This window comes from Rhincodon typus, chromosome 5, assembly GCF_021869965.1.
Source record: "Rhincodon typus isolate 14 chromosome 5, sRhiTyp1.1, whole genome shotgun sequence".
Classification (NCBI taxonomy): domain Eukaryota; kingdom Metazoa; phylum Chordata; class Chondrichthyes; order Orectolobiformes; family Rhincodontidae; genus Rhincodon; species Rhincodon typus.
In genome coordinates this window covers 36035379-36053629 of record NC_063336.1, presented here as the reverse complement: position 1 = coordinate 36053629, position 18251 = coordinate 36035379, and the positions used below count along the sequence as shown (strand labels likewise).

General features: G+C 40.2%; 1 protein-coding gene across 1 annotated transcript in view; it reads left to right on the top strand.

Moving 5' to 3' along the window:
* The window catches only part of eya4 (EYA transcriptional coactivator and phosphatase 4), a 255425-nt gene that overhangs the window by 58389 nt on the left and 178785 nt on the right, over positions 1-18251 (top strand). The window contains exon 3 of the mRNA XM_048596526.1: positions 12186-12310. Coding sequence (XP_048452483.1) covers positions 12190-12310 — 121 coding nt within the window. The 5' untranslated portion in view covers positions 12186-12189. The remainder of the gene's footprint in view (positions 1-12185; positions 12311-18251) is intronic.

The following is an 18251-nucleotide window of genomic DNA, read 5'->3' as shown; positions in this document are numbered from 1 at the left end:
AGAACACCTACGCTCGGTTCGCAATAAACAACTGCACCTCCCAGTCGCGAACCATTTCAACTCCCCCTCCCATTCCTCAGACGACATGTCCATCCTGGGCCTCCTGCAGTGCCACAACGATGCCACCCGAAGGTTGCAGGAACAGCAACTCATATTCCGCTTGGGAACCCTGCAGCCCAATGGTATCAATGTGGATTTCACAAGTTTCAAAATCTCCCCTCCCCCTACCACATCCCAAAACCAGTCCAGCTTGTCCCTGCCTCCCTAACCTGTTCTTCCTCCCACCTATCCCCTCCTCCCACCTCAAGCCGCACCTCCATCTCCTACCGACTAACCTCATCCCGCCCCCTTGACCTGTCCATCCTCCCTGGACTGACCTATCCCCTCCCTAACTCCCCACCTACACTCACCTTTACTGGCCCCATCCCCGCCTCTTCGACCTGTTTGTTTCCTCTCCACCTATCCTCTCCTCTATCCATCTTCTATCCGCCTCCCACTCTCTCCCTATTTATTTCAGAACCCCCTTCCCCTCCCCCTTTTCTGATGAAGGGTCAAGGCCCAAAACATCAGCCTCTCTGCTCCTATGATGCTGCTTGACCTGCTGTGTTCATCCAGCCCTGCACCTTGTTGTCTCCAATCAGGGTCTTTTTTCCTTTGCAGTTTCTCAACTCTACTCCCACAAATTCTACACCTTCCGACACTATATATCACTTCTTGCTAGCAATTTAATTTTATTTCTTATGAACAAGGTAATCCCGTCTCCTCTGTCCATCTGCCTGTCCTTTCAATACTACTAGTTCAATAGTATCCTTGGATATTTAGTTCCCAGCCCTGGGCCCCTTACAGCCACTTCTCTGTGATACATTATACCTGCTGATTTCAATCTGTGCCATAAGCTCATTTACCTTGTTTCATATACGCAGTGCATTTAAGTACAACACCCTCAGTCCACAACACCCTCAGTCCTGCATTGACTGCTCCACTTTTCATAGTTGTCCTGTTATCTAGTGTGCTCGAAGTTAGATTCCTGATCCTGTGCATACTCTCTGTCCTAATACTTGTTCTGGAAACTTGTCCTCCCCAGCCCTGCACCACTTGACTCATTCCCTAATTTTCCATGCACCTGAACCCAACCCACAACTATTTACTTTAAAGCCCTATCCATAGCCCTAGTTTTGTGATTTGCCAGGTCTCTGGTCCTGGTATAATTTGGGTGGAGCCCATCCCATTTGAACAGATTTCTCCTTCCCTACCACTGGTGCCAATGTCCCATGAATTCAAATTAATGGAATTTTAAAAATTTCAAACTGTTCTTTTAGTTGTCTCCTGTAAATAGTTCTTTGATTTACCTTCAATCTGGAAGTAACCTATAAAGATAGTCAAATTATCAGTTATCAGCAACCAGTTAACTTATTGTCTGCCTGTGATATCACTCATTTGGGCTGGGCTTTAAAGTATCCTGTTAATTAAAACCTTACAAATTAATCCACATTATACTGCAGCTACCATGCATTTGCCCATTCACTCAGCCTGTCCAAATCACACTGAAACATCTCCGAATCCTCCTCGCAGCTCACCCTCCCACCTAGTTTTGTGTCACTGCGAGTTTGAAGATATTACATTTAATCCACTCATCAAGTCATTAGTACATATTGTGAATTGTTTATCGTCAAAATCCACCTGTCAGTGAAAGCATATTTGTGCCTGAGATACAAGTTTGCATTAACCATCTAATCTATTAATTGAATTCTGCCATTGATATGGGTATAATTACATTAATTATCTTCAGTAATACTGAAATCAATTGGAATAGTTGCTATTGAATTACAGTTATACAATCTCAAACCATCTTTTTCCCAGAAGTGACTTGCTGTACTCAGTTTCAAACCCAACCAAATGACTTTCTTGTGAAAAAAAGGTATGGTGACGGTGATTTCCTGCTCATCTGGAAGAGGGTATTTCCCTTAGAAACAGGTGTGTTAATTTCCCCACAATTTGTTTGCTTTAATTGTCACATTAGAACTACTAATTGTATGAGATAATTGCAGGGCAAGATCATTCTCTGGGACTATCTTTGTGTCAGCTTCAGAAATCAGACTAAGCAAGACTTAACCTTTAATAGTATTAATTTTGTATCTTTCAAGAAATGAAATAGCTATTTAATCTGTCATTTAGGGCCAAGACACTTGGGTCGTGTGGCATAGTGGTAATGTTCCAACCTTTGGGCCAGGTAACCTGAGTTCTAGTTCCAACTCAGGATGTGATGGCCATGGATTTATGTCATGACTCATCCAAACAGGTTGATTATAAAGCTGAGAGCAGCAAGTTTCAGGAAATAAAGCAGAACATAAATGTGCACAAATATGTGTAAGTTTGTGATAACAGATCAAACTGTTCCCTTTAGTGTGATCAACTGCTAAGTTTTTGATTCAGAAGCAAAACAGTATTAAGTTATGTTACTTATTTGTATTGAAAATGTTATGTTTAATTGTTGTGCTTTTTATTTACAATCCTTCACTGGCGTATCGAAACTTGTAGATTTTTGATTTAGACTTTGGAAAATGAGTAACAGTTTTCAACAGTCTGGTGTTCCACTTTAGAAAGTGCTCACTAGCTAAAACATCATAAAGCTGATTAAAATGGTGATGAGCATAACGTTGATTGTTGGGGTAAGTGCTTCATCTATTGTGAGCCCATATGTTCTTGGGCAGCTCTTCCCAACAACAGCAAGACTGAATCTATTAACGCTGCAAATTCAGTAACCTTACTATTAAACATGATAGGTACCAGTGCTTAACTGCTGCTTCTGCATCATTGAATGAACTCCAGATCAGGGGAAGAATTCCATGCTGCCTACAGAAAACTGTCACAACATTTCCTGAAAGCTTATTAATGACATCTGAACAATTAGTAATTATTTACTTAGAATTGGTTACTAATTTCACATGCTTTATCTTTCCTATCTCAAAAATAATAGCACAAAAATTGTCAGAACTGGCAGCTGCAGTTTATCACGTTGTTTCCACATGCTTTATTGACCCATTTTTTGCTGTCATGTTCGTTTAAAGTTGTGGGAAACATCCCATCTGTTACAAAATACCCCAAAAACATGTGAATGTCAAATTTTCCACTCAAGTATCATTATTTTAGAAATTGGCATAGAATTATGTTTAAGAAAACAATTACTCTGCCTCTAATCTCCGATGGTTACACAATACTTGGAGTAGCACTGAAATGTGCAGAAGCAACAACAGCTCTGTCTGTCTACAGAAAACTGCCTGGTCAAATCTTGTATGTACAAAATAGTAATAAAATATAATTTTTAAATGACCTACCTATGTACAACTGTTGTACTTCCCTCCATTGTAATTTAGGATGAGTAATTCAAGTGCTGGCTATAAGTACATGTTTTGCTTAAATGAACAACCATGTTAAACATTTATGTCGAACTGTAAGTTGGTCTTCACAGTTTTATGATTAATAATTTTACAGTGCTTCAATTGTTGCAAGTAATATTAATTTAATTGGTGGCCATCATCCATGAAATTAGAGATGTATATAAACTTATGTGAAGTTTCATTTAAAAAACCCAATATAAACAAAAATTCTGATCAATGCTACCCTGCCTCCTTTACCTTTTAATCTGTCGCTCTTAAATAATGAATACCCCTGGCTGTTCAGTTCCCACCCTGGGGAAACTTTGCAGATATATCTGCATAATCACGACGTTATTATAACGGTTCACTTCTATTGGTGCTGCTAATTCATCTACTTTATTGCAAATGCTGCACACATTAAGATTCAAAATGTTTAGACTTGTCTTATTAATTTTGTTAATCATCTTTATTTTATTTTGAATTTTGACTCCATTGTTTTTCACCTTGTTTATTCTGCAAGTGGAGAGAACCACATATAACTTTAAGACTGATGTATATTTCTATTTGTATGTGTTAGAAAAGGAAACATAGTTTTAGTTGCATTTTTAAATTCAGCGCACTGTCTGAAAATACATTTTATGAGGCTTTTCAAACTTTTGTTAAGTTCCTTGGAAACAAAGGGATAAAAAATGACAAACAATTGGATTGTTTCTTTGTAATGAGGTTACCTATAATACAGGAGACAGGAACAGAAATAAATTATTTTAGCATGAACTATCCAAAAATTTAGGGTGTGTAGGCTTCTTTCAGGGAAAGAAGTAGGATATTCAGAGAGAAAAAAAAGCCTGTAACAGTTTAGCAGTCTCTGCAAGACAGAATAAAATAAGAATGAGTGGCTTAATGTCAGTGAGAGAAAAGATCCAGAAACAGAAGTTAGTGAGAGAGGACTTTAAGGAACCCTTGTAAAGAAATAGGCGAACCACGTTAGCAGTTTGTTTAAGGGTCTCAGGATGAGTCATTAACTAAAGAAATTGCATCAAATGAAAGCAGAGGTTTGCTGAAAAGTTGCCCATTCTAGCTATGCTACCCGAATAAAGAATTTTAAAGTGGAAACAGGGTTGCCCTTCATTGAAGTTTTGGTGTTGGTAAAGTTGTTGTTGAGGGTAAAAGAGTTTAATCTTTATTTCTGATATTGGTATCAAGATCATTTCAATTAGTTCTTGTATAGTATCATAGAGTTTGTGTTGTTGTTCATTTTAGTGGAAAACATTTTTATATTCTTTTGTTAAAAGTACGTTGGCAATCTCTTGTGAATATGTTTAGTGAGTGACCACCATGGTAGAAAAATTGCAAAAATAACACTCCTGGCCCATCAAGCCAGGTTCTGTCATGGAATCTCAATTATCCAGTATTGCCATTATCTGGGATCATAACATTATAAACAATTGTTTTGATCCATCTGGTTTCAGCATTATCCTTCTGAGGAAGGGTCACCGGACCTGAAACGTTAACTGTGTTTTTTCCTTCACAGATGCTGCCAGACCTGCTGAACTTTTCCAGCAACTTTGTTTTTGTTCCTGGTTTACAGCATCCGCAGTTCTTTAGGTTTTTATTCAGCATTATCACAATAGGTTATCTCCAGCTCCAGTGATTCAGTTCAATAATGCTATTGTCTGTCATGATCTTGATCTCTTCACTCAATTTAGCTAATGCCTGTGAGCTAACTCTGTGAGGATGTTGTTTTATGGGTAACGCATCCCTTGTATTCACATCATGAGTAGCAAAAGACATTTTTCATGACTTGTTTACACAAATCAATTTATGAATCTAAATAACTTTCAAAGTCACTTTGATAGTTTTCAAGGAGGTAACAATATTACATCTAACATTTTATGCATCTCCACATTATCTAAGTTGATATTTAATTTTCACTCACTACTTCTTTAACTACTGTAAATACACTTCTGTTCTGGCTGTCCTCCCTGGCATAGAATCACTTTAACATATTAACTTGATATGCACACTGAAATTTTCTCAGATTTGGAGTACACAACATAAAATTCCCATCAGAGTTTTTTTTTTGTGCTTTGATAAGGTCCAGTGAATTTTGCTTTTAATAGTTCCCCAGAAAGAAATAACAATACAAATTCCTGGCCCAAGCAACACAATGTCTAGCTTTGGCATTTTATCTACTCTGGTTGCAAATATTTCAAATACTGTTTGGCCAACTGATACCCATTACCTAGTTTTTGTATGACACAATTTTAAGGGGCTTCCTCCTCATAACCATGCATCAGTTCAAAACGACAGATTGCTGTGGAATGATTAGGGGCATCCCTAATGGCAAGTAGTGTAAGTGATATAAAAACCGAAAGAACTGCGGATGCTGTAAATCAGGAACAAAAACAAAGTTGTTGGAAAAGCTCAGCAGGTCTGGCAGCATCTGTGAAGGAGAAAACAGAGTTAATATTCCGGGTCCGATGACCCTTCCTCAGAGCTGATGGTGGCTGGGAAAACGTCAGTTTATATGCAGAAAATAGGGAGGTGGGTGGGGTAGGGAGTAAACGATAGGATAGAGCCCAAAGAGAGAGAAAGACAGTTGGACAGACAAAGGAGTTGCTAACGATCAGGCTGGGAGGGTGAATAGTTGTTAATGGGGACTGTTAGTGACTAACAACAGGGGGTGTGTAATGGCAGGCTATGTGATAACCACAGGCTATGGCTATGGTAACCACATGGTAACCACAAAGCCTGCCACTACACACCCCCTGTTGTTAGTCACTAACAGTCCCCATTAACAACTATTCACCCTCCCAGCCTGATCGTTAGCAACTCCTTTGTCTGTCCAACTGTCTTTCTCTCTCTTTGGGCTCTATCCTATCGTTTACTCCCTACCCCACCCACCTCCCTATTTTCTGCATATAAATTGACGTTTTCCCAGCCACCATCAGCTCTGAGGAAGGATCACCGGACCTGAAACGTTAACTCTGTTTTCCTCCTTCACAGATGCTGCCAGTGTAAGTGATATCATCACTGGACTAGTGATCCAGAACTCCAGGCTAATGTTCTGAGAGAATGGGTTCACATCCTACTGTGGCAGATAGTAAGACTTGAAATCAATAAAATCTGGAATTATAAGATAGCCTAATGGCAACAATGTAACCTTTTGTGGGTTTTAACTACACCAAATGGATTGCAGTGGTTCAAGAAGTCAGCTCCTCACTACCTTATCAAGGCCAACTGGACTGGGCAAAAAACACTGGCCTAACCAGTGATGTCCACTTCCCATGAATGAATATCAAAAAGAACACTATCAATTGTAGTAAAAAAAAAGGCTGGTTGCTAATGACCTTTAGTGAAGCATGGTGAACACCATTGCCTGGTCTGGACTGTGTTAGAACTGTCGCCGATTTTTCATTATTTTTATTCTTTTATTGAATTTGGTTTGGAATTGTTAACTGGAAATGCCAGCTGAGAATGACTTGTGGACTTTGAAACAGCTTGTGGTCAGAGGCAAAGAACAGACCAAACAAGCTTTGTTTTTTTTTGTGAGGTCAGGCCTGGAGGCTAATTGCAGGCTGAGCATTGATTAAAAGAGTTACAAAAGACACAGCGACCCCAGAAAAGAGCATTGTGTTTCAACAGATAGCAGAAGTTGGTTATTAAGGAAGTCAGTATCAGGGTATTGGTTCAAGCAAGCTTGGAATACACCCTGTGTTCAGGCAGAAGTCAGTTATTGAGTGGTAATTTATGCCTCAGGAAGATTGTGCTTTCATTGGACATGAGGGGCTGACAAGACAGCATAAAGATGTGAAAGCTCCCTATCTAATCCACAACATCACCTTCTGGCATCCCAAAGAGTAGAAATCTAAATTAGAAGTATTGCTGCATTTGCCTGAGTGAACTAAGAATGTGATCCTGATCAGCACTTTCAATAAAGCAACTAAGGAGTCCACATTTACACTTGTGAAGCAACGTATTTTGAAAGCCATTTAAGTAACCTGGCCAGTTTTGTTAGTTCCCTTCACTTATACCTTAACCGTGTTTGTTTGACTGTCTTTTGTGTGAATGGGGCTAAAAATAAAAGTTTCTCATTTAAACTATTAATTCGATAACATGTTGTTTAATTTTCTCTCTGGTAAAGGTATATAAAGATACTTAATAAGCAGTAAAGACTTTTGTTTAAGATAAAGAAAACCGGTGTCTGGAAATGAATCATTCTCAAAGTCTGGAATAGGTTATCCAAGGGTCTGTTTAGGAACCATTGAAGTGACTGTGGGTTGTTCAATGGTTTACTCTTACTGCATTGTGAATACAGAGGTAGAAAGGCTGATTCGGTTCAGCTGCCTGTTCCCATGTTGTAACAGCTACACGTGACAGGGCCACAGCAAAGTGATTAACTCTTAACTCCCCTCTAAAATTACCCCGTTTGCCATCAGTTGTATTCAGCTGTCAGTCTAATGAAACAAATGAAACTAGAGGAAACACCTGGTATCAAAGTAGGCACTGGAAATGGCAATGTCACTGTAGATTCTGAGAAAAAATCTTGTCTGCATCTACTCTGTCTGGAGAGAAAAATCTCCTTGAACTTGTCTTGTCAATCTAACTGTCACAGATGCATTCTTCCAAGACAGTATTGAGAGGAGCGGTCACTGCATAGTCCAAACGGAGACAAAGTCCCAGCTTTGTGAGGATACCATCCGTTATGTGTAAAGCAGGACCATCAAGCTAAATCGAACAGACATTGAACAGACCTAGCAATGCAAAACCATTCATTCATGAGGCACATTGGGCCATCAGCAGCAGCGGAATTGCATTCAACCACAATTTGTAACATCATGGTCAGGAATGTATCCCACTTTATCATTAGTAGCTACTCAAATAGCGAATGCACTGGTAGTAAACTTCCACAAGTCCTTTGATTCTGGAAAAGTCACAATGGATTAGAAAACTGCCAATGTAACACACTTGCTCACAAAGGGAGGTAGACTAAAAGCGGGTAATTATGGGCCACAACACAGGAACAAAAACAGAAGTTGCTGGAAAAGCTCAGCAGGTCTGGCAGCATCTGTGAAGAAAAAGTCAGAGTTAACGTTTCAGGTCTGGTGACCCTTCCTCAGAACTCAAAGGTACAGAGTTCGGAGGAAGGGTTACTGGACCCGAAATGTTAACTCTGACTTTTTTCTTCACAGATGCCACCAGACCTGCTGAGCTTTGCCAGCAACTTTTGTTTTTGTTTCTGATTTATAGCATCTGCAGTTCTTTCGGTAATTATGGGCCAGTTAGCTTAATATCTGTGATTGGGAAAAATGTTTGAGTCTTTTCTAAGTAGAAGACCATTTAGAAACACATAATATAATCAAGCAGAGTCAACATGGCTTAATGAAAGGGAAATCATGAAATCATGCAATCATGCCTGACAAATTTATGGGAATTCTTTGAGGAGTTAACAAGCAGGATTGATAAAGGGGAAACAGTAGATGTAATAAATTTGAACTTTCAATAGAGTGTTGAACATAAGGCTACTTAATAAGATAAGAGCCAATGGTGTTGGAGTAGCACAGATGGATAGAAGATTGGCTAACTAATTGAAGACAGATAGTTGGAGTGAATGAGACATTTTCAGGATGGCAACCTGTAGAATGCAACAGAAACCAGTGCTGAAGCAACAATTATATTCAATATATATTAATAACTTGATTGACAGAAGTGATTACACTACAGTCAAGTTTTCACAATGCACAAAAATAGATGGCAAGACATGCAATGAGGGTAGCACAAAGAGTCTGCAGAGGGATATAGACAGGTTAAGGGAGTAGGTGAAAACTGGCCAGAAGGAATATAATGTGGGGAAATATAAGGTTGTACACTTTGTTAAGAAGAATGGAAGAGCTGAATATTATTTAAATTAACATTTAAAGGACCAGTGACATAGTTCCATGCCAAGAAGGTGTATGACTTGAAGGTAGACTTACAGATGGTGGTGTTCCCATGGATTTGCTTCACTTTCTGAACCTCTATACCAATCTGATATTGACACCTCACTTATACTTTTCCTTATCCTGTATCCTGTCCTGTTACTCTGAAATTCATCATTCTTGCGTGCAATCAAGGCTTTTTTAAATCGATGCTTCACCTCCAGTCAGTTGTTTGGTTTTTCTCTTATGCAGCTGTTTCCTTCTTAAAGAGAGAATGCTGTATTCGAGGAACCTGCTTGTTACTCACACATCATTTTTAAACACATAATTACAATCTTGTCAGCTTTTAGATATCTTGAAACTTTTCTCTATGCAGAGTCCATATAATCCCTTGTTACCCAATTCTAATTAGCAATGTGTGTTTGGACTCTGAGTTTAGTATGAAACCCACAAAGTACGTTATTGATTACAGTATTTCCTCTGAATAGTGTGAGTTTCCTTTTTACCCCGTTAAGATGGAATAATAATGTGTTACAGGCTGTGCAGGGATAATAGTTATCTTGGCCAATCCTATGGGTCATTAAACCTCATGCTGTACTATGTAGCACTATTTTGGGTGTTGGAGACAGTATTCACTGCATCAGCAATAGCCATCCATAATGATTATACCAATCTCTTCTGCATCTTGCTGCCCTCAGTTGCCAGGAAATTGACCCTTCTGGCTTTTATTTCTGCAACAATGGATTAATCAGAAAACGTGGAGTCCTTTCTAAAGCTAATGTTTCCTGCTTGATGTCTGTCCTTCCTGAAAATAGGTGCTATTTTCAGCTATTGCACCCACTGAAGGAGCATTTGGTCTTTTAATCGGTTGCTCCATTTTACAAAAGGGACAAACCAAAGACCACTGTTACACAATTCAATTCCATCGCACCTAACGTCTTGGCATCTAATATGGCATCCATGGTATTCTCGCACACAGCTAGCCCTTCCAGATTCCATTTTGCTGAGGGCATTAACACATATAGGCAGTGTCCGCCAGAAGCATGCAGAGATTGTGATATCAATCAGCATGTAACACTGATTTGATGACATCGCTGCCATTTTGAAACAAAATGCTTAAGCCAACATCCTCTGTTAACTTGACACAACTGAACATGCGTGCAACAACACGAGGGATCTTCCCACAGGTGCTGTTTAAATGAATCATCAGCTGCTTTCAGGTTAACTGCTGATTGATATCTGCCAGTTCTTTCTGCAATTGTGGAATTGTTTGACAGGGAGAATTGTGGCACATGCTGAATGACCTTGACCCGTATGCCTCAAGCCACTTTCTCCTGAAAATGAATGCGGCGCTTACACTGGCTTTGGCTGGGAACATGATGGGAGGAATGAGCAGAGGTGGCACAGAGCACGATAGGCTGCTCAAAGATGGAAGAGGGAACAGGCATATGGATCTCAGTAGGAGACCTTATCCACCTCGGTGCTCGTGGATCGTGGGAACTGAACGGGACACTGTGCAGCAAACACCTCTGCTTTGTTAACTCACTGAAATCTGCTAACGACTGCAGCCTCAGATCACAGCAAAGACCTCATCACCAGTGGCTATGCTGATGATCATTGCCATGAGCTTTGAGGTGCCAGGCTGCGTCCAAGCTGAAGAAGGCAGTGTTTGCAACATCTCCCAGAGTTCCATCCCCTTTTGCATAACGAAGGTCACTGAGGTGCCAGAGAGCAGCAGTGGAGTTCACATGGCTTCACAAGCATTGCCTACTGTCCCTACAATGATGCAAGATGTCATCATCAGCTTAAATGGAAGCGAAACTAAGAATTCAATTGGTAAAATTTCATTTTAGTTCTCAATAAGTCATTGTATAATTTGTGCAGAAGATGACCTTGCAAGAGTAATTTGAGTTGTGTCCTTTCCAAGATACTGGAAAATTTGAACCAAATGAAACCATTTGGCGTTGGATTCCAGCCAACCATCCCATCTTTGTCCAATCAGGAGAGTTTGTTTTGCGATACATGCACAAAGGAAAGGAAAATATGCAAAGATGGCAGTTAGATACGAATCTCCTATTATCCCTGCACATTTTGTAAAACAAGACTGGAGAATGCATAGAGCTCTCTAGTTCTTTACATATGTCCCTTTATTCCTGACTCCTGAAAAATCAAATGCACCAAAAGGTAAATGTCTGGAAATCATTTAATATTTTAAATGCACTTCAATGTTTTTAACTGTTGCTATAGTGGATATTATTTGTTTTTTTTCTTAGTTTTTAAAAATTAAAATATATGCATTATATAATTACAATTATTTTTAGCTTGTAAAGAAAACAATTAAGGCTCTTTATTTTAAGGCTTCTGGAAATTGAGCTGATTTCTAAAGAATGTCAGATAGAAAGGTTGGTCATTTATGGTGCAAAAAACTCTATTTTGACTTCAAATGGGTAAATTGTCTCTTCTCAAGGGCATGGCACATGCTAGTGTGACGTAATTTCAAGTAGAAATCAATGCTTTCATTTGAAAGCACTGCACTGGGGAATTTTGTTACATCTATAGCATGAATGAAATGTGATACAATAAAAGGAGCATAAAATGTATTTTGGGCAGCAAAGTGGTGCCTTAGCAAGGTCCTGAGATCCACAAACATGTCAGTAAAGGTTAATGCAAGAAATGAATTGTTTTTTTCCTGTTTTGAAACAAATAAACTAAGTTACATAAAGATTGTGCAAATTACTCCCAAAGTGATCATTTCACTGTCTTTGAAACACTTTGTAATAATGGTAACATAAGTTTTTTTGAAGTGGTGGGAGCTACTGAAAAACTATATTGCTCCACATTGAATGTTTTACTTATAATTGTGACCAAAGAAATTTTCATGTCCCGACAGGTCTATGGAAATGCAGGACCTAGCAAGTCCGCACAATCGAGTGAGCAGTAGTGATACTTCTGCTGGCTCAAAACTGGACAAGGCCAACCTGAGTAACACTTCAATTATATCAAATGGAACAGCGGGTGAGTGATAGGAAATGTTAATTTTCCATTCTTGCTGCTTTTGTTTATATTCCTTATGGCGGCTTTTGAAAGTTCTTTGCTGTTTATTCTTTACTTCAGTGTGTTACTCATAAAGGAGGAAATTTTAGGACATGCCTCTGTGCAGAAACATCTGTTCTTTACACATAGCTCAGACTGAAATGCAGAGACATTTTATGCTTTAGACATTTTTAACTTATGGGTGGGCACAGATCGCCAGCAGTATTGATTAACCTGGTACATGCTCATAAATAATTATATGAATAATCATAATGATAAGAAAGTATCAGTTCCAAGTTAATCTTTCATTTCCTTTCTAAAGTAGGACCATTTATTCTTTTGAAATATGCTGCCACATCGTATATTTCTGTTGGTAGTATATATACAGGTCTTTACACTTGAAAAATTACAGCTGTAAAGTAAAATTACATATTTGAAAATGTTCCCTGCTATTCATCACAGAAGTTAAAGGTAGGTAATATTAGTGGTGTTGTCTTCTTAAGGATGTTCATCACATGCGACTTTAGCATTTTTCCTATGATTCAATATCTGTTAAAATTTGTTTATACATAAGTGAAAAATAGTGGCACTGTAAAACTTGGTATGAATTGAATTATATCATTGATGTTAATTAAGAATAATTAGTTGAGTTTCTAAATTTGACCAAGTGGAAGCACTGCAGCCCCTAACTTCCTTACATAACAGAGCATTCTTGTATTTCCAGTTATATATTCACTTGTGACTCAGTGTGAGACTTTTAATCAAGAGCCCTTTGGTGGATGGATTGTAAGTGTTTTTATTTATTCATTCACGGGATGAGGGCGTCGCTGGCCAGGCAGCATTTATTGCCCATCCCTAATTGCCCAGAAGACAGTTAAGAATCAACCACATTGCTGTGGGTCATGTAGACCAGACCAGGTAAGGATGGCAGTTTCCTTCCCTAAAGGACATTAGTGAACCAGATGGGTTTTTCCCCTGGCAATCAACAATGGATTCATGGTCATCATTAGATTCTTAATTCCAGCTATTTATTGAATTCAAATTCCACCGTCTGCCATGGCAGGATTTGAACCCACGTCCCAGAACATTATCTGGGTCTCTGGATTAACAGTCCAGTGATAATACCACTAGGCCATTGCCTCCCCTGAAAAGCAGTCAAACTACTTTACTTTGGAGTGGGAATTGTACTCCATTTTAATTTGCTCAAATAAACTCCCAGGGCCAGGTTTTTTTCCATTGAAGCTGGGAATCAGGAAGCAAGTTCGATTTCAGCTCATGTTATCCCCAGCATTGCCATGAAGCACAATTTTCACAGGATCAGTCTTAGAGAAGAGTACTCCCAGAATGATCCCAGAGAAGGCTATTCTGGGGTAATGCAAAGGGTATTCTGATCTTTTGTGCAAACTTTCACTTTTTTCGCATGAAGTGAAGCCGTTTCAGCACAGCAGCCCATGTTCCTGCCAAGTTGCAACTGGCCATCCTCAGAGAACTTATAGAGGTCAACCACCACCATGATCATCTTGAGATGTCAGAAGATGGGCTCCTAATGGGCTCCCTCATGACTTGTTCAAGACAAGTCACTGACAGATATGGTGACTTGACTTTCGAACCGACAACCCTGCTCTCCCACTAACCTCAGAAAAATCGTCAGGGTCAGGAATGGAAGTGGAATACTAGTGTCTAGGCCATTGTTCTATTCCATTTTCACCATTCAACTTTCATTTTATCGCATTTCAGAACTGGGAAATCCAGCCACAGGTTCTCCACAATTGAAGGACAGTGGAAATGATTTTGCATTACAGTCTTTTGCCTCAGGATTGTTCTCTTTAAAGTCCAGTTGATCTCCTGGACCGGAGAACAGGAAGGATTAACTTTTTTAACTTGAAAAGGGTGAAGCAGACAGTTTAATTTTAGATTAGCTTTGGTGTCTCTGACCTGATCTAGCCACAGGTAAACCAAACTAGTCCAAAATTCGTGCACAAACATTCCTCATGATTTTCTGTGAGGACTCTGAATGGTTTGTCTCCTAACTTTGCACTTCTTCAGCCATGAAAATTGTACACTGCAACCTCGCTGCCTTCATTTCAGTTCTGAAAATAGTTTTAAAATGTGGAGTGAGCAGATTGCAAGATGGTATTGCTATGCATCTGTGATGTAAAAGAAAGGTGGATAAATCCCTGGGACCTGATCAGGTGTACCCTAGAACTTTGTGGGAAGCTAGGGAAGTGATTGCTGGGCCCCATGCTGAGATATTTGTATCAACGATAGCCACAGGTGAGGTGCCAGCAGACTGGAGGTTGGCTAATATGGTGCTGAGTATTTAAGAAAGGTGGTAAGGAAAAGCCAGGGAGCTACACACCGGTGAACCTGTCATCGGAGGTGGGCAACTTGGTGAAGGGGTTCCTGAGGGACAGCATTTATATGTATTTGGAAAGGCAAGGACTGATTAGGGATAGTCAACATGGCTTTGTGTGTGGGAAATGATGTCTCACTGACTTAATTGAGTTTTTTAAAGAAGTAACGAAGAGTACTGATGAGGGCAGAGTGGTGGATGTGATCTATATCGACTTTAATAAGGCATTCAACAAGGTTCCGCATGGTAGGCTGGTTAGCAACATTAGATCACATGAAACACAGAGAGAACTAGCCATTTTGGGTACAGAACTGGCTCAAAGTTAGGAGACAGAGAGTTGTGGTGGAGAGTTGCTTTTCAGACTGGAGGCCTGTGACCAGCGGTGTGCCACAGGGATCGGTGCTGGGTCCACAGGTTTTCTAGTCATTTGTATAAATGATTTGGATGTGAACATAGAAAGTGTGCAGATGACACCAAAGTTGGTGGTGTAGTGGACAGCGAAGAAGGTTACCTCAGAGTAAAACGAAACCTTGATCAGATGGGCCAATGGGTCGAGGAGTGGCAGATGGAGTTTAATTTAGATAAATGTGAGGTGCTGCATTTTGGAAAGGCAAATCAGGGCAGGACTTATACACCCAATAGTAAGGTTCTGGAGAATGTTACTGAACAAAGAGACCTTGGAGTGTAGGTTCATAATTCCTTGAAATTGGGGTGGCAGGTAGACAGGATAGTGAAGAAGGCATTTGGTACACTTGCCTTTATTGGTCAGTGCATTGAGTATAGGAGTTGGGAGGTCATGTTGCAGCCATACAGGACATTGGTTAGGCCAATTTTGGAATACTGCGTACAATTCTGGTCTCCCTACTATAGGAAGAATGTTGTGAAGCTTGAAACGATTCAGAAAAGATTTAAGAGGATGTTGCCAGGGTTGGGAGGGTTTGAGCTATAGGGAGAGGCTGAATATGCTGGAACTATTTTCCCTGGCGTGTCGGAGCCTGAGAAGTGACCTTATAGAAGTTTATAGAATCACGACAGACATAGATAGGGTGAAAAACCAAGGGTAGCAGAGTCCAAAACTAGAGGGCATAGGTTTAAGGTGAGAGGGGAAAAATTTAAAAGGGACCTTAGGGGCAACTTTTTCACGCAGAAGGAGGTGCGTGTATGGAATGAGCTGCCAGAGGAAGTGTTGTAGGCTGGTACAATTACAACATTTAAAGGGCATCTGAATGGGTATACAAATAGGAAGGGTTTGAAGGGATATGGGCTAAGTGCTGGCACATGGGACTAGATTGGTTTGGGATATCAGGTCGACATGGACAGGCTGGAGCAAAGGGTCTGTTTCCATGCTGTACATCTCCATGACTCTATGACTCTAGGATGTAAAAAAATACAGAATAAATTGCTATGGGCACACAACAAATCCATCACTAACTTGAAAACGTCTACAATGATGCTAGGGGTAACCTATGGATCATCAAGAGAGAGGGTTTGATTTACGAAGAAACTTTTTTTAAAAAAAAGTAAGACACGTTATTCTAATGGGTAACTCAATATAAGTTGGGAAATCCAAGGAGTCTCAAGTCAGATGTAGATGAACCATAAGACTGTTGCATGCCCCAGAACATTACAAGAGGTTGTATTCATCTCAACCTAGTATCAGAACCACAAAAAATTATGGCAACCCTGACCAACTGTGACTACAGAATAAATCAATTGAACAGAATTTGAGATTCAAAAATAGCTGTGATAAACAGCCAAGTAGATCACCTTAAAAAATTTCCTTTTAAAACATTCAGGAAACAACAGAGGCAAATTGACCTGTAAAGCTGCTCAGTAATATCACAGTAAAGAACATACAGAACATCTTTACATACATAACATTGAGCATGCAAGACATACACAAAACCAAAAAGTAGAAAATTCAGACTGAATGATGAATAAACAGGTAAAATATGGAATAAGAATCGACAGCACCCATCGACCCGACAGACAGAAGAGAGATGCGGTTCACTTGGAAAAGTATTGGAATATATATGAACATGTTAAAGAGGTAATGAAAGACCTACAAAAAAGCACAGCTACAGGCACAATGCACAGCAGTGAGTACAAAAACAAACACAGGAACAAAAACAAAGTTGCTGTAAAGCTCAGCAGGTCTGGCAGCATCTGTGGAGGAGAAAACAGAGTTAACATTTCGGGTCCGGTGATCCTTCCTCAGAACTGATGGTGGCTGGGAAAACGTCAGTTTATATGCAGAAAATAGGGAGGTGGGTGGGGTAGGGAGTAAACGATAGGATAGAGCCCAAAGAGAGAGAAAGACAGTTAGACAGACAAAGGATTTGCTAACGATCAGGCTGGGAGGGTGAATAGTTGTTAATGGGGACTGTTAGTGACTAACAACAGGGGGTGTGTAGTGGCAGGCTATGTGGTAATAAGGCCTGGTGAGTGGGGTGGGGGGCTGGGACATGGGAGAGTTTAGGCCCTAAAATTATTGAACTCAATACTGAGTCCGGAGGGCTGTAGGGTCCCCAAGCGGAAAATGAGGTGTTGTTCCTCCAGCTTGCGTTGGGCTTCACTGGAACACTGTAGCAAGCCGGAGACAGAGATGTTGGCCAGGGAGCAAGGTGGTGCATTGAAGTGGCAGGCAACAGGTAGTTCAGGGTCTTTTTTGCGAGAAGAACGTAGATGTTCTGCGAAGCGGTCGCCAAGTCTACGCCTCGTTTCCCCAAGACACCACATTGTGAGCAGCAAATGCAGTAGACTAGATTCTGGGAAGTGCAGGTGAAGTGTTGCTTCACCTGGAAGGTATGTTTGGGCCCTCGGATTCTGGGGAGGGAGGAGGTAAATGCGCAGTTCTTTTGGTTTTTATGACAGCTGTGAGTAGTTCTTCCTGTATTTCAATGGAGGAGAACAGTCAGAGAGATAAGAACCACCTAAGCGGAATTTAGCCTTAAAATGTAGGAACAACATGACATTAACGAGGATTCATATTTATATTGCACCTTCAATGCAGAAAATCACCCAGGTTCCTTACAAAGGGATCTCTAAACCCATAACCTCAACTACCTAGAAGGATAAGGGATACACAGGAACACCACCAGCAGCAAGTTCCCCTCCAACCCACTTAACATCCTGACTTAGACATACATCACTGTTTCTTCAGTGTCAAAGTCCTGGAATTCTTTCCCTGACAACACTGTGGGCGTACCTACACCAAATGGACTGTAGAGGTTGAAGAAGACAGGTCACTACCACTTCCTCCAGGCCAAATAGGGATAGGCAATAAATACTGGCTGAGCCAGCAATGCTGACAACCCATAAATGATTTTTTTCAAAAAAGCCAAAGGCATTTTACAAAGGTTTATGGACACAAGTTGGGTATCTTTTATCCACACATCCAAAAACCAAAAAGACCTAGAAATCGAAGGTCTTTCTTTGAAAATAGATTCACAGAGAATCGTAGAATCCCCACGGTGTGGAAGCAAGCCATTCGGCCCACCGAGTCCACACTGACCGTCTGAAGACCATCCCAACCAGACTCACCCTCCCTCGCCTATCCCTGTACCCCTG